Source organism: Sinocyclocheilus anshuiensis, unplaced genomic scaffold (genome assembly GCF_001515605.1).
Source record: "Sinocyclocheilus anshuiensis isolate Anshui unplaced genomic scaffold, SAMN03320099.WGS_v1.1 scaffold2038, whole genome shotgun sequence".
Classification (NCBI taxonomy): Eukaryota; Metazoa; Chordata; class Actinopteri; order Cypriniformes; family Cyprinidae; genus Sinocyclocheilus; species Sinocyclocheilus anshuiensis.
This window is the reverse complement of record NW_015547765.1, coordinates 549,979-564,558: the sequence shown is the minus strand read 5'-3', so window position 1 is coordinate 564,558 and position 14,580 is coordinate 549,979. Positions and strand designations below refer to the sequence as shown.

The following is a 14,580-nucleotide window of genomic DNA, read 5'->3' as shown; positions in this document are numbered from 1 at the left end:
TAAATACAAATTATTACAACAGATGTGAAGGGGGAGGAGAATGTATACGTGCGTCAGGTTTTTCGATGAAAAACACTTCCGCAAAGGATACACCTGTGTATCCTCGCTCATAGATCCTCAGGAAGCCTCCTCACTCCTCGATCCTCGCGGTGCAATTAGAGAATTTAGATGTCTTGTAGGACATCTAAATTGCAGTTAATTCAATTAAGTTGTTTGAGGTTTTACATATATAATATAATATAATATAATATAATATAACATATAATAACCAAAGAAAAAAAAAAAACAGTAATTACTTACGCAAAAATAACGAATAAATGGTTACATTTAATAATCTCCAGGGCCGCTTTTGTCACATGAATTATGTGCTAGGGGTTTGATTATGTAGGAGTGGCAAAAATTAACAATGTAGGGTATCAGACCCAATCAGACAATCTAAGATTTGGTCAAAACATGGTTGAAAAAAATGCGATTCGATGCAATACGATGTAATGGAGAAAATATGATCACATTTAATGCCTCGAGGCCTGTTTCATAAAACAAGTTTACCAAATAAGCCAGGTTTATTTCAGTTAGTCTGACTCATTGTCAAATTATTTGGTTCCATAAAGCAAATTTAACATAGGCCTAGATCAAGCTTATTCACTGCGGCAACTTAGGCTGGGAAACTAACCTGGTCTAAAGCAGGCTAACTGTCAGGCTAATTTAAGCTCCTCCACTGACCAATAGGAACATCATGACATTACCACTGTCTCACATACTATTATTTGAGTTTTTTTTTTTTTTTTTACAGTTTCTAGCCATGCAGCCTTTCTCTCTGGTTTTATAACAGCTGTATCTTTTATAGTTTGCAGAACAGATAGCAGAACATTACAATCTAAAATTATATATATATAATATATATATATATATATATATATATATATATATATTTAATTGTAAAAAAACATTACAATAGAATAGAATTGTTACGGAACGTGGTTGTAGCAATAGCGCACGACAATGGAATAAACGTAAATAGTCCTTAATTCCAACTTCAAAACAGCAACTTGTGTGAATGCGTGTGTTTATGTGTTAGATTAGTTTATATGTCTTAGATTTATCCAATAAAGCCTCATTTATATTGAAAAGAGAAGTATCTTGTGTTTTGTGCTCACAAGTTAATGTCTTAAACTGCCGATCTTGTTACTGTGCTAATTAATAGTGTTTTCACTATATTTTGGATATTAATATCCATTGCAGAGTTGATGTTATACGGCTCGTTCAATGAATCGCTGGCCGTCTCAGTGATCAGCCGTAAAACAGTGATTCTGTCCAAATTCCCTTTAAAATCTTAAATGATTCCCTTTGAGCTAAATTGACCTGTTTCCCTTACAACAAGAATTAGAGAAAAGTTGTATGTATTGAATGTGTGTGTGTGTGTGTACGAGTGTGTGGGCATATGTGTTAGTGACTGAATTCTTGGATACGTTCAGATGGAAAGTGAGGGCTCTCTCTCTCTCACACACACACAATGAGTAGCCGTGTTTGGACTACACCTGTTCATTACTCTCACACAGGTGTTCCTTCACAATCTGCACTCTGCAATATGAGATATACATATCAGTATTATCTTAATTGTTTCTCCTAAACAGCATTATGATTAAATGGATATCAGATCTAATTCTCAGAAATTTCTTTTGAGAAAAAGACCCTTGTTATCTCACACGGGTCTCCTCTGGTGTTTCAGAACAGATGTCAACAATGTCTGAAACTGGGCTCAGATTTGCCAAGATACCAAATTATGCAATTAAATGTCAACAACTGTCTCATTCGTGACTGTCTTAATTTGTTCTTTTAGGCGAAACTTAGTTGATACCTAAAAAAACATCCCCTATACAAGCAATACAGTTTTCCATTGCGTGCACATGCTTTTAGGACACAAGATGAAGATCCATTCTGATCTATTCCAAAGTCCCCTACCCTTAGGCAGTGCCCACAAAACAAGCCGTTCAGCAGCAAATAATTCATGCCTCAACACCGCCGTAACCACATCCAATGTACAACCCCTCTATTCACAGTCTCCCATAAAAGGAAATGACATTCACGCCTGTCCGCAACAACGGCATGTCCACACTGACAGCAGACTGCCGAGGGGGAGAGGAATGTAATTGAACGGGTCCGTGATTTGGCATGGAAAAAGTTTATAGAGCCAGTTTATATTAAAATTGCCATCTAACCATACAGCAGAGAGTAAATAATAAACAAGACCAAACATTCTCTACCTCTTTCATAGTGCTACTGTCTTCAGTGTTTAAAATCAGGCATCAGACAAGAAGTTAGAAACTAAAAGTAGGTAATCTGGGTGCCTATATTGATTCCTTTTTTTCAAAGATTTTAAACTTTCTAACCATTTTTAAATATATGTTGCAATATAATAATGGCTTCAGAAAGGTAACAGGATTGATGGTAACAGGGATGACAGTTTAATTTGACAGTGAAACTATATGTTTCCATTATTTATGGAAGGATTACTTTAAAAAAGTTTTACAGATGAATTTGATGACTCGGAATATATTCTTTTCAATTACTACTTGTCTACTATATATGTATATATATAAATAAATACATAAATAGTAATGACATCATCCATGTAAGAAGTGAGCTCTACAAGGACAACTTAAAGTCTTCTTTTTATCAATTTATATTCAGTTTATGAATTCAATTGTTAGTTGGGTCTTAAAATGTCAGCCCTGTTACCATGGTTTTGTATAGTAAACAACTAATAATCTAAAAGGATATATTCCTAGACATTTCAGGATTACCTGTCAGCCCTGTTACCAGTATGTATGTATGTGTGTGTATGTGTATATATATATATATATATATATATATATATATATGTATATATATATACACACATATACACATATATATATATATATATATATATATATATACACATACACACACATACATACATACTGGTAACAGGGCTGACAGGTAATCCTGAAATGTCTAGGAATATATCCTTTTAGATTATTAGTTGTTTACTATACAAAACCATGGTAACAGGGCTGACATTTTAAGACCCAACTAACAATTGAATTCATAAACTGAATATAAATTGATAAAAAGAAGACTTTAAGTTGTCCTTGTAGAGCTCACTTCTTACATGGATGATGTCATTACTATTTATGTATTTATTTATATAATGGTTAATTTCATTACTTTAAAAAATAAAAAAATATATATATAATAGTAACAGTGTTGACAGTTAAAAAGGTTAATTTGACGTAGCGAAACTACAGTATGCTTCTTACATAAAAAATTTAATCCGGAAATGTCTAGGAATACATCCTTTGCAATTATTGGTTATTTACTACACAAAATCATGGTAACAGAGTTGACATTTTAAAACAGTTCCCAACTAATATTAAACTTAGGATAAAGTGATAAAATGGAGACTATAAGTTGCCCCATATAGAGCAGATAATGCAATTACAACAAAGGTTTTATTTTATTGATGGAATGGTTCATTCCATTACTTAAAAAATAACAAAATTTGTTGACATTTATACAGAAAAATTGGACGCACTGAAATTACAATATGCTTCTTATAAAGAAAATGTAATCCTGAAATGTCTAGGACGATATCCTTTTCAATCTGTTGTTTATAATACAAAATCATGGTAACAGGGTTGACATTTTAAGACAAATTTACGACTAACAAACATAATCAAACTTTAGACAAACTAAAGATGTCCCTTGTAAAGCTCAATCCTTGAAAGAGAAAATAATTTTTTAATGGAATAGTTTATTACTTAAAAAAAAAAGAAAAATTATAGTGGTAACAGGGTTGATGCACAACTTAAACCTTAAACTCAAACAAATAAAGCATGTGTAATAAAAACATTGTCCCATCTAAAAAAGTAAATATAAAAAAAAATGTGCATTTGCTAACATAGCAAGGAAAAATACACAGGTATTATATACACAGGTGGGGACAGGCCAAGAATGCATCCTCATAATGAAAGGAAAAAGGTGAAATGTGTATTAACACAGTAATATGAGAGACAAAAATGCCACCAGTTTTGCAAAATGACCCAAACACATTCTGTGACTTTTGAAAGCACTACTGTCCTATTGACTTCTCTCTCACTCTCTTTCTCACCTGTATCGTGGCCAGGTGCTCGGTCATGGCGCATGAAGAATCGCACCTCCGCCCTTTGCTGACCCCAGCGCTGCAGTACTTCGATAATTCGCTCGCTGTCACCAATCACACGCTCTAAAAAAGACACAACCAATAGGAAACAAGGGATGCAAATTAGGTGGCAAAGATCCATTCTAGAGTGATGCATCACTGCACTGCACCTGTCCATAGTCGCATGGACAGGCGCAGAAAGATGAATTCTATGAATTTTATTTCTTTAACAACTTTGTAAAAGAAAGAGTTCACTTAAAATAGAAAATTTTGTCTTCATCTTTATTTCTTTGGTAGAACACAAAAGGAGATATTTTTACAAATGTTCATGCTGCTCTTGACAAATAATGACAGAATTTAAATTGCTGGGCAAACTGTTGCTTAAAAAGTGATCCATATAAAAATAACATTTTGGAATGAACTTGCTCAACAGGCAAAAAACACAAAAGTCAGCACATACCAGATCCTCTCCACATCTCAGCCAGATAGCAGTCCACCTCCCCCGGCTCTTTACACATGTCCACCACATCTCGACACAGCGTCTCCGGCGTGATGGGAAGCTCGGTGAAGTGCTTGTCACTATTGCTGAGGTACACCGTTAGGAACATCTGAGTCAATAAAAAAAAGACACAACATGGGACGTTATAACAACAGACAGAAAAAAACACTCTAGAGAAGAACATTTGTTAGTTCCTCAATTAATTTTTTATTCTCTAGTTCTTAAGAAAACCATCTATGTACTTGTATTTTAAAGAAACCACACCAAAATTTTATTCTGTGATCTAAAGCAGTGTTATTTTTAATATTATTTCAATCATGACAACTCTCGGAACATTTTAGCATGGTGATGGATATGACAATGTTAATGTATTTGGTCTTGGCGGAATAGATCTGCTACGCTGCTGCTGAATTGCTGCTGCTGTTGGTTATTGCTGTAGTTGTAGATTATTGCTGCTGCTGCAAGCAAGTACAGGAACTTGCTACTGCCAATGCATATTGCGATACAGTGCTGTGAGTATTTAAGACAAATACCGCTGCTGCACAAAAAGCATATAAAATACCCCGTAGCAGAGCTATACAGGTGCAGCTGGGGAAGGTGGAGGGTTTCAGAGAAACTCTGAAAGTGCACTGCAGGAATCTCTAGTGAATGCTAGCCAGTCATATAAATGAAAGGCAGTAAGCTCATTGGCTGCATATGCAGCATGAACCAATCAGCTTGTGCCAAGTCGTTTAACTCTCTGAATATCATCAGTTACGTTAACAACAAAATTAACAAAATATTTAAATTTTGTAGCTTCAGTTTAGTTTTTCTTTTAGTTATTTTATGTTTATTTGTATTTTTTATGTAGTTTTATATTTTATTTGTTTAAATATTTTTATTTAGCTTTCATTCATTTTAATTTTGTTTTTGTAATTTCAGTACTTGAACCTAAACTTTTATTTCAGCTGTCAAGGCAACATATTTCTAATTTTCATATTAGTTTTAGTAATTTTAGTACATCAAAGTTTATTTCAGTTAGCTGCCAATGCAAGTTTATACTTTTTATGTTTTTCATCTAATATTTATATTTTATTTCAGCTTAGGGTTTTGTAATTTTGTTATGTGATCTTTTTATTATTTCAATTTAGCATTTTTAATTTTAGGAATTTTAGAACACCAACTTAAAATTATACTATTTTAGTTGGCTGCCAAGTCAACATTTTTATTTTTTATTTTTTATTTTAAGTTTTGTTATTTTCTAATTAAGCTTTTGTTATTTTTTATTTCAGATATATTTCAATTAACAAAAAATATTTTTGTTATTTTTAGTTAACAATAACAACACTGAACTTATGTTACAAACAACGATTTTCTATCCCTCAAGGTCCATACCGACAACGCAAAAACCCTATACAGCTAAAAATGGTAACTGAAGAGGTTCTTGCTTCCATACATTGAGGCAGCTTCATTACGAATGCTCTCAATCATCCAGACTGTTTATAGATATGTGACTTTATGCCAGATGCCCACGTAATCTTATAATACAGCTGTGATTGTGGGAGAAAATGCCAAGATGAATGGTTGACAGCAAAAAAAGATGCTGTATTTCTGTCTTGGCACTTTAACTGCAGCCAGCACAGACGGCTGTCACATCAAGAGGGTTCTTATCCAGAAATAAAACACAAGCATGGGGTTATTAGTCAGAAACCAAGGAGGTAATTGATTTGTAATTCCGAAGTGAACAGCAGTTTTGGAAGAAAAAGACAAGGTTGTTGTCAATGTGGGTTACATCATTAATGTAAATTAATGATAAAATGAATAAGATTTTTTAATAAATATAAATAACGAGAACATAAACTCAACATCTTAACTGATAAAGAGTAAGCATTTTTTGAAGGACAATTCTGCTAGTGTGTGTTTATTTTCAGACTATCGGTAGCAGAGTTATCACTGCTGATAGAGGCAAAAACACTCAGCAGTTCTCTGTTACTATGTGTGTGTGTGTGTGTGTTTTCATGCTTTGCCAAGCGACCATAAGGTACTACTGTCACACCAGATGGGTAGAGGCAAAACTCAGCAGCTCTTCCACCTTAACCTGAGTCACACGACGGGACAGGAAACAGTGCTGCATAACAATTCCTGAACGCACATATTTTATTACACGCTTCTCTGAAATAATTCTGATTGGTCAACTGCGACATTATGCAGTCAAATAAGTAATGGCCACTAATTTTTCAACTGTTTTCCCATTAACCAATTTCTTATGTTGTATTACTTTATAGGCTCTTTCATTCATAAAACAATTTTAACTAAAAATACTGATTAGTTGTTTTTATTTAATTTATTTATACTTATCGATATTTATTTTCTATATATAAGGATCAATACAATTTTGTAAACCTAATTTTGTAAATTTTGCAACCTCAAATAAATATTGTAATGTGAAATTTACTTAACTGACTAACTGAAATAAAATAAGTACTAAAACGTACCAAAATTCCTAAAACTAAAATACAAATAAATTAAAGCTAAATCAAAATATTTAAAAAATAACTAAAAAATAAATTAAAATAAAACTAAAATTAAAATAAATACTGAAAATATAAAATAAAAGCTAATTCAAAATATGAATAAATACTATAATGGTACATAAATAATATTTAAAAAAACCACTGCACTAAAGTACCTGGATTTCAAGAAGGTAAATTGATATAAAATACTTTCAAATATTTGAGTCACAAAAAAAAATTCAATGCACTAATGTTATTTTAATATTATTTTTAACATTTACATTTCCAAGTTTTTTGTCTAATATAATATGTATATTTTATTCCAGCTTTATTTAAATGAACAGAAACAATGGAAACTAAAATTTTTGTAGTTTTGGTTAACAATAACGACACAAACGTTTTGCTGAACACACTTTTCTCGATTGCGATTTGGTTGTTGCTGCAGACCACCACAAACAGCTGTCATTAACATTAGTCCTAACTGATATTTTTAAAATAGCTAGACTTGTCCAAATGGCTATCAGTATTTCCTGATCTGTGCAATATCGGCGCCGTGACATTCGTGTGCCGTCACACACAGCTGTGCGAAATGGCTTTAAGAGGCTTTCACTCATTCAGTGCGCACACACTTTCACACATTCAAGTCTAATCTGGCTTTGGATGTGCACATGACTGCTAAAGCACTTGTATCCGTGCCTACCGTCATGCTGCAAGCAAGTATGAATAAATGTTTGACAAGATTCAGTCAGGAATAACTGTGGTTAGGCTTGTAATCCAGTAGTCTTTTAAATAATGTCCAGCTGATCCAAAAAGGTCAGTAAAAATGAGGCCTGTTAAAGACTGCGGATCGCCACCACAATGGTTGCAAAGGACAATAAAGTCTTCAAAATTTAATCAAATAGAATAAAATTAAAAAGGGTAATCACTGTCAACATTAAAGGGATAGTTCACCCAAAAATAAAAATTCTGTGATTAATTACTCACTCTAATGTCATTACAAACCCATAAGACCTTCGTTCATCTTCAGAACACAAATTAAGATATTTTGATCAAATCCTAGAGCTTTCTGAGCCTGCATAGACAGCAACAAAACTGACATGTTCAAGGTCCAGAAAGGTAGTAAGGACATTGTTAAAATAGACCATGATTTTGTCTATATCAAGAAAATCAACAATTTGGCAACCAAATATTTCGGTTATTTAAGGAAATTGTTGTTAAGCTCTTAAAAATAAAGATTCTTCACTTTGAAAATTAAAGGTTTCAATGTATTTTCACATTAATGCCACAGAAGAACCATTTTAGGTTCCACAAAGAACCTTTCAGTAGACAGTTGTCAAAAGAACCATTTTTTTCTTCTTTTTTTTCTTAGCGTGATGAACATTTTAATCATATGAAGAATGTTTTTTTCCACTATAAAGAATCTTTTGTGGAATGGAAAGGTTCCACAGTTGTTAAATGTTCTTCATGGAACCATCAATGCCAATAAAGAACTTTTATTTTTAAGAGAGTTCATTGGAATCCATGGTTCCATGAAGAACCTTTAACATCCATTGAAACTTTCCATTTCACAAAGGTAAAATGGTTCTTTTGGAAGGTTCTTTGAAGAGCCTAAAATGGTTCTTCTATGGCACTGCTGTGAAAAACTCCTTTTTGGAAGCTTTATTCTTAGGAGTGTAGACCGTAGCCCTTCTGTTTAAGTTAGATGGATGATTTTATTTCTCTCAGACCATTCTGTCTGAATCTCTTGGGCTGACCAATGAAAGCCTTAATTAGATGAATGACCCTCGCTGGAAATGGAATTTCATTAATCTCCCTTTAATGTATATCTTCCTCTAATGTCCTTACATTATATGTCTAAAATCAAGCTAAACGCTAACCTCGTTTGTCTCTGGGTTATGGTTTATAAGATGAGCTCTTAAAAGATCTAAATTGAATTATGGATGGAGCATATTTCCTCATGTCTACATACAAACCGCAGACCTCTTATGTAGTATTTTCCTTTTTGGAGATGTTAATTCTTTATTGAACACATATGGTGGTAAATTCTTCCTATGGTGATATAAGTGTGTCTTGGAAGCCATTGCAAAAAAAATGCTAAAATGTTCAAATTAAACATTTATTTTTGCCATCGTCATATTTCCAAGACATACCAAATAGCTGATGCGGCTATTTTCCAAATTTCAGATACAATGCTACAATGTATTTTGGTCTCCCGTCATCAATGATTTTAAGTAGGGCATGTGTCTAAAAGTCTGGCTTTTGAATCCGCATGTATTATTTAGCCGCGTTAAATCCTACAGAGATCGCGCACAGAAAAGCCCTTGTGCCGAAAGCCAGCCCGCGGCGGTGATCCCACACTTGATCCCAGAGTAATATTTCTGAGAAATCTTAAGTGACATAATGCTGTCCTATGGCATGGGACAAAGCTTTAGGATTACTGTAATAAAGCACTAGTTTGCAACAGGACACTGTTTATGCTGCCACAGGTAACCACAGGTGATGTAATGGATTTGAATAGTCAAACATACTGGCATTTACCATCAGCTGACGAGCACTAAACTCTCACTGAATTTCCTGGAGAACTCTGAGTTTAAGGTTAAGTTAAGTTTAAAGTTAAGTTTGAGTAATTTCCTCACTTTTTACACACAAAATAAGATAATTAAAAGTGTGTTTTAACTGTTTTTGTCCATACAATGAAAGTAAAACACTGGACCCAACTGACTTTCATTGTATGGACATAAAAACACTTGGAAATTGTATGCTGGTTGATGTTGGTCTATGTCTGATCTGAAGACAGGTTAAGCTGGTAGTTGGTTAAGCTAGTTTAAGAAGACAAACACAACATATGTTGTTACCCATCCATGCTGAACTTCTCAGCATCTAGAGTTTCTTATCTCCAGTTAATACTATGACATAATTTCTCTAACTGATCGGATTTTATTTATACTTTTATGTGTTCCCTACACATTTCCAACATGAATGCATTCAGTATGTGGCTCAGTTCATTGGGTCATTTTGAGTGGACAAGGAAAAAGTACACCATTCCCTTGCTATTCAAAGTCAAGGGGCGTAGCCTCGGGCAACTTTGCATTTCATGCATCAAAAGAATAAACATTAAACAAAATGTTTGATGACTAAACCATGCCTTTGTCAACAGTCCATTTTCAACAGTGTGCACAGCTTTGACGTAATGATATTCAGGTTAACGCCTACAATCATTAACCCTAAATAGTCTCAAAACTAACCAAGCCGCAAAACCTCATAAATTGCATGGCATTTGCAAAATGTTTCCATAATAGGAAGCATTCTTAATTATTTTTCCTGTTGTCGAATGTTGAAAACAGTAGACGCATTGTTCAACTCAGATGGATAACCAATGACATCGTCTGTTCTGCAACATACAATATTTAGTGCCCGTACCACATGGTTTTCATTAACTGTAAAGGTTCATTGCCTTGACTATTGGAGCTTGTGCAAAGGTGGGCAGAAATCACATTCGACTGGATGAATGAAAGCAGTCAGCCACAAAGTCGAAGAAAAGCTACTAGCCTATATCTACACAAAGAGGTAATCCAACGCATGCTGAGAGCATCATTTATTCAGTCTGATCACTACAAGAGCATCTGTAAATACATGCTCTGATCGGACAACACTTAGGAGCACGGTTTACTCTATAATGTGGGTTTATTTAGGCTCTCATGCGTTGTTAGGAAGTAGCTGCTCGTTGCTTTTGTAAGTCACAGGACAGAACCCACAGATTCAGCAGGCTGTCAGCCCGCAGTGTGTGTGCGCATATACGGGCACAGAATCAGCCATATGGCCCCTGCAGTGGATTGACACAAAGCACGACTAATGTGAGGATTAGCCTCGAGTTCATACACTACCCTCCTGCCCACACCATGACCCTCCGAAACCCTTCAGCTACCGGGAGAATAAAGTTGATTGAATAAAAATGCTGAAGCTTCAAAAATATAGAGTCGACTCACTCAAGGTCGTTGATGGTTTAATTTAAAATAAAGAACAGTTGAGCCAACTGCATATGTCCTCTGTTCAGCAGTACAGACCCTGCTTATTGTAGCTAGAAATAGCTTAAAGGTCAAAGTTAAAACATTCCGAGTGCCTGATTACCAGCTGGTCCTTGGGAGCCGGGTTTTCCAAACACAGACTCCTCTGCATAGCAGCAATGTTGTGGTGTGGAATGTGATCTTGGCAACGGTTGCCGTGGCAACCGGCCGCAATTCTGGTCATTGTTTCCCGCTGAGGCCTCAGGTGGCTGAAAGGGCCTTACAACAATCAGCAATATTTATAACTCCTAATGCACAGCCTTTGAACTGAAGTGGGCTACAGAATTAAATTACTACAAACTAATCTTATTCCACAAGTGCTCCCGGACAAAGTCATCTATTCGCCTGTCAAATCAATTTAGAGTCTTGAAAATAGCTGCTCTGGGTACTTACGCTATGGGAATTGCACAAAATACATGACCACACGAAGACCCTACAATACCTTTCAACAGGGGGAAGCTATGCGACCAAAATCAACTTCCTCTAGGGGAACTCTAAACAATGCCTTGATATTCTGAATGCAGTTTTAGTTCAAACTGCAGCAAGGACAATGCAGGTTAGTTCTGTTAAATGTCACACTGAGAGGAATATCCCACTTCTACTTTTTTCAAACACAATTGTTGTTTCTTTGAGAATTAAGGGAGCTAGTAATTCACAGGAAAAACAATGAACTCAGCGTCTGAGGTACAAAATGATTTATGGAACAAAGAACACAGTCAGTATTCAGACAATTCTCAATGCTGAAAGAATATGCTTCATCACAAAGCTCAAAAACACTGTGGTTCTGTCAAACAGAGTATGCCCTCAAATAGCTGCTTTACTTTTCTGGAGATTATCTATGATCTTAAACTGACCATGACTCAAACTGAAATGATGATCCATTAAGACAAATATTTATTTGCAAGCTAAATATACAATGCTGTTGTATTCACCTCAAACACACACGCCAGTGCTACTGTACTGTATATATAAACACTAAAAGAGTAAAAATACTAAATTTTGTAGGTTTCAAAATAGCGCATTTCCATTGAAACAATACCTAGAAATTAAAATGCCTAAAGTTGTTGTCTCTGCAGGCCATTCATTTCATTTTTCACATTTGTAAATCCATAAAATGAAAGCTCAGAATGTCTCATTTGAGTTTATACACAGGGAGGGATTATAATTTACATTAACGCAGAAAAGCTATAAATCCATGGATACTACTGATGGTTCATCCAGATTGAAGGTGGACATCCGGTCACAAAGCCGGTGGAGATTAAGGACTTGCTTGAAAATGAACCTTCAGATCAACAAGTTTTACCCAGGACTGGATGTTTATTAGAAATGTACTACAATGAAAAGTGGCTCTTGTCATCAACGTGGACAGAGGTGACACGATCATATGTTTTTACTGTGGATGGTGGGGTGTATGAATGTGTGACTCACCAACACCACGAGTGACTCACTCATATGATTAGTGACAGCAAAGAGATAGCAGGCATATCGCACACTAAAGACTATATACGTATAATCTCAAATACTATGTTAACATCAAATTACGCTAACATTTCTAAGCTTTCTATGTAGCAAATAACATCTTATAGGGTCTCGCAGGTAAATGATATTGTGTCACATTATTGAATATTTGGTTACGTTCTGTGTTTACAATGTAATATTTCATTTTGTACATTCTCTGGCACCTTATTTAACCCAAGGAACAGCAGAATGACCTCAGTTCTAGTTGAAATTTAGGTGTCCACATAAAATCGTTCTTCATTTCACCCTTCCTTGCATTTCTTGATCAATTTCAACACCTGTGCTGAGGTTGTTAAAACATCTAAGGAATCATTTACTGGAATTAATTAAAAAGATACACAATGTTCTGGATCATTCTGTGTTTGTTATCAGAAAGCAAGATATTAAATCTAAACAAGAAAACAAGGTAATTCAACCCCTACCTCCTATTTATTTTATAGAATCCCCTTTATCACAGTAACACTGTTTCCTAGAAATATATCTAGTCCATCTGATACAATCAAAGCTGCTTGGATGAACACAAGAAGTGACATCTTACCAATGCATTTGTTGAGTTCATCAATAACAAAGAAGCACTGGTGATGTTTGGAGGTGAAAATTAATGTATAGCAGCGTATTATACACTTAATCTCGACTGAACTTACCGGCATCATATTGAAAAAGACCTCTAGATATTCGGTACTCCTTATACTGAAGAATATAAGACCTTTCCCTGGTCTCCCAAGAAGTGTTTGTTATTGTTGTTTTATATGCAGGTAAATTATGCACGTATTATCCTCTTCTTTTACGTATCATTATTTTAGATTAGTCCCCTCAGATATTGTGCGACAACTTTGTAGCGTTGGTTTATTATAGAAACCTGTTGCAGAATGAACCCGAGATGAACTCGGTAAATACAGTAAAGTTACTTATACGAATCGCTCAGACGTAGGGAACCGCAGACCACCGATCCCGCCGAACCATTTGTGTAACGTTACGCAGCGATTCGCCGCCGCTGTACAACAGAAGCGAAATAAAGATAACGGTCGTCCGCGAACGTATCAGCTACTGTCCGCTAAACTGATTGCAGGTCTACATTATATCCGTGCGAGCGAGGTTTTTCGCTGGATCAACAAACGCAACGCAACCCAACCCAAGATGACGCTGGGCGAGATCCCGAATATCCCCTGCGCGTGCGTGACAAACTCCGCCTCGCGCCACCCTCGCGCTTCCCGCCCACTTCATCATCGTTATCTCTGAGGAGGCGTTCGCGTACAACTAAGAAACGGTTTGAAGATTTTATATGGCTTCGTCTTATTTAACGTACCTCATACTCTTTAGAAGCTTTTGAGGTGAATATTAAGGAATATGACCTGTTAGTAACATTGAACGCGATAAATGGAAGACCTTTGCTGTCGGTACAATATTCCTTTTTTTTTCCTCATATAGTTTCATTGTACGATTACACAAACTAGAACTAACTAAAACTTATAAAATGCTATCGAAACGTTAAGAAATACTCATAATAGATTAGACATGACCAGGTATTGAACACTGACAATCAAGTACCCAACAAACAGAACGTTGCCTCAACGTAGCCAACCTTTTAGCAACGTTATAACAACATGGCTAAAGGGTTGTTGGTTCTACGTTGTGTCGTTGAGGTTGTTACTGCGTTGTCACAATGTTGCCATTGAATCACGGTTCAGGGCCATTGCTGAAGGTTGTGCTTAACCTGTCTGGACAACCACTGGACGACATGTACTCGTCACTGTTCCGAAGCTCATTTTAAATTTGAACAGACCGTTGGGCCGTTATTCTTCTTCAAGCCAGGATACGTGAGTA

The 14,580-nt window shown here is 35.4% G+C and overlaps 1 protein-coding gene across 2 annotated transcripts in view; it reads right to left on the bottom strand.

Annotated features, from left to right (window-relative positions):
• The window catches only part of LOC107704550 (apoptosis-stimulating of p53 protein 2-like), a 31,282-nt gene extending 17,383 nt beyond the window's left edge, over positions 1–13,899 (bottom strand). The window contains exons 1-3 of one of the 2 annotated variants that reach the window (XM_016507498.1): positions 13,401–13,899; positions 4,644–4,791; positions 4,154–4,267 (exon numbers count right to left, since the gene is read on the bottom strand). In XM_016507498.1, the coding sequence (XP_016362984.1) occupies positions 4,154–4,267; positions 4,644–4,791; positions 13,401–13,409 (271 nt within the window). In that variant the 5' untranslated portion in view covers positions 13,410–13,899. Of the gene's footprint in view, positions 1–4,153; positions 4,268–4,643; positions 4,792–13,294; positions 13,361–13,400 lie in introns of those variants that run through there. The other variant, XM_016507496.1, reaches the window with a different exon arrangement.
• Positions 13,900–14,580: the final 681 nt, after the last annotated feature.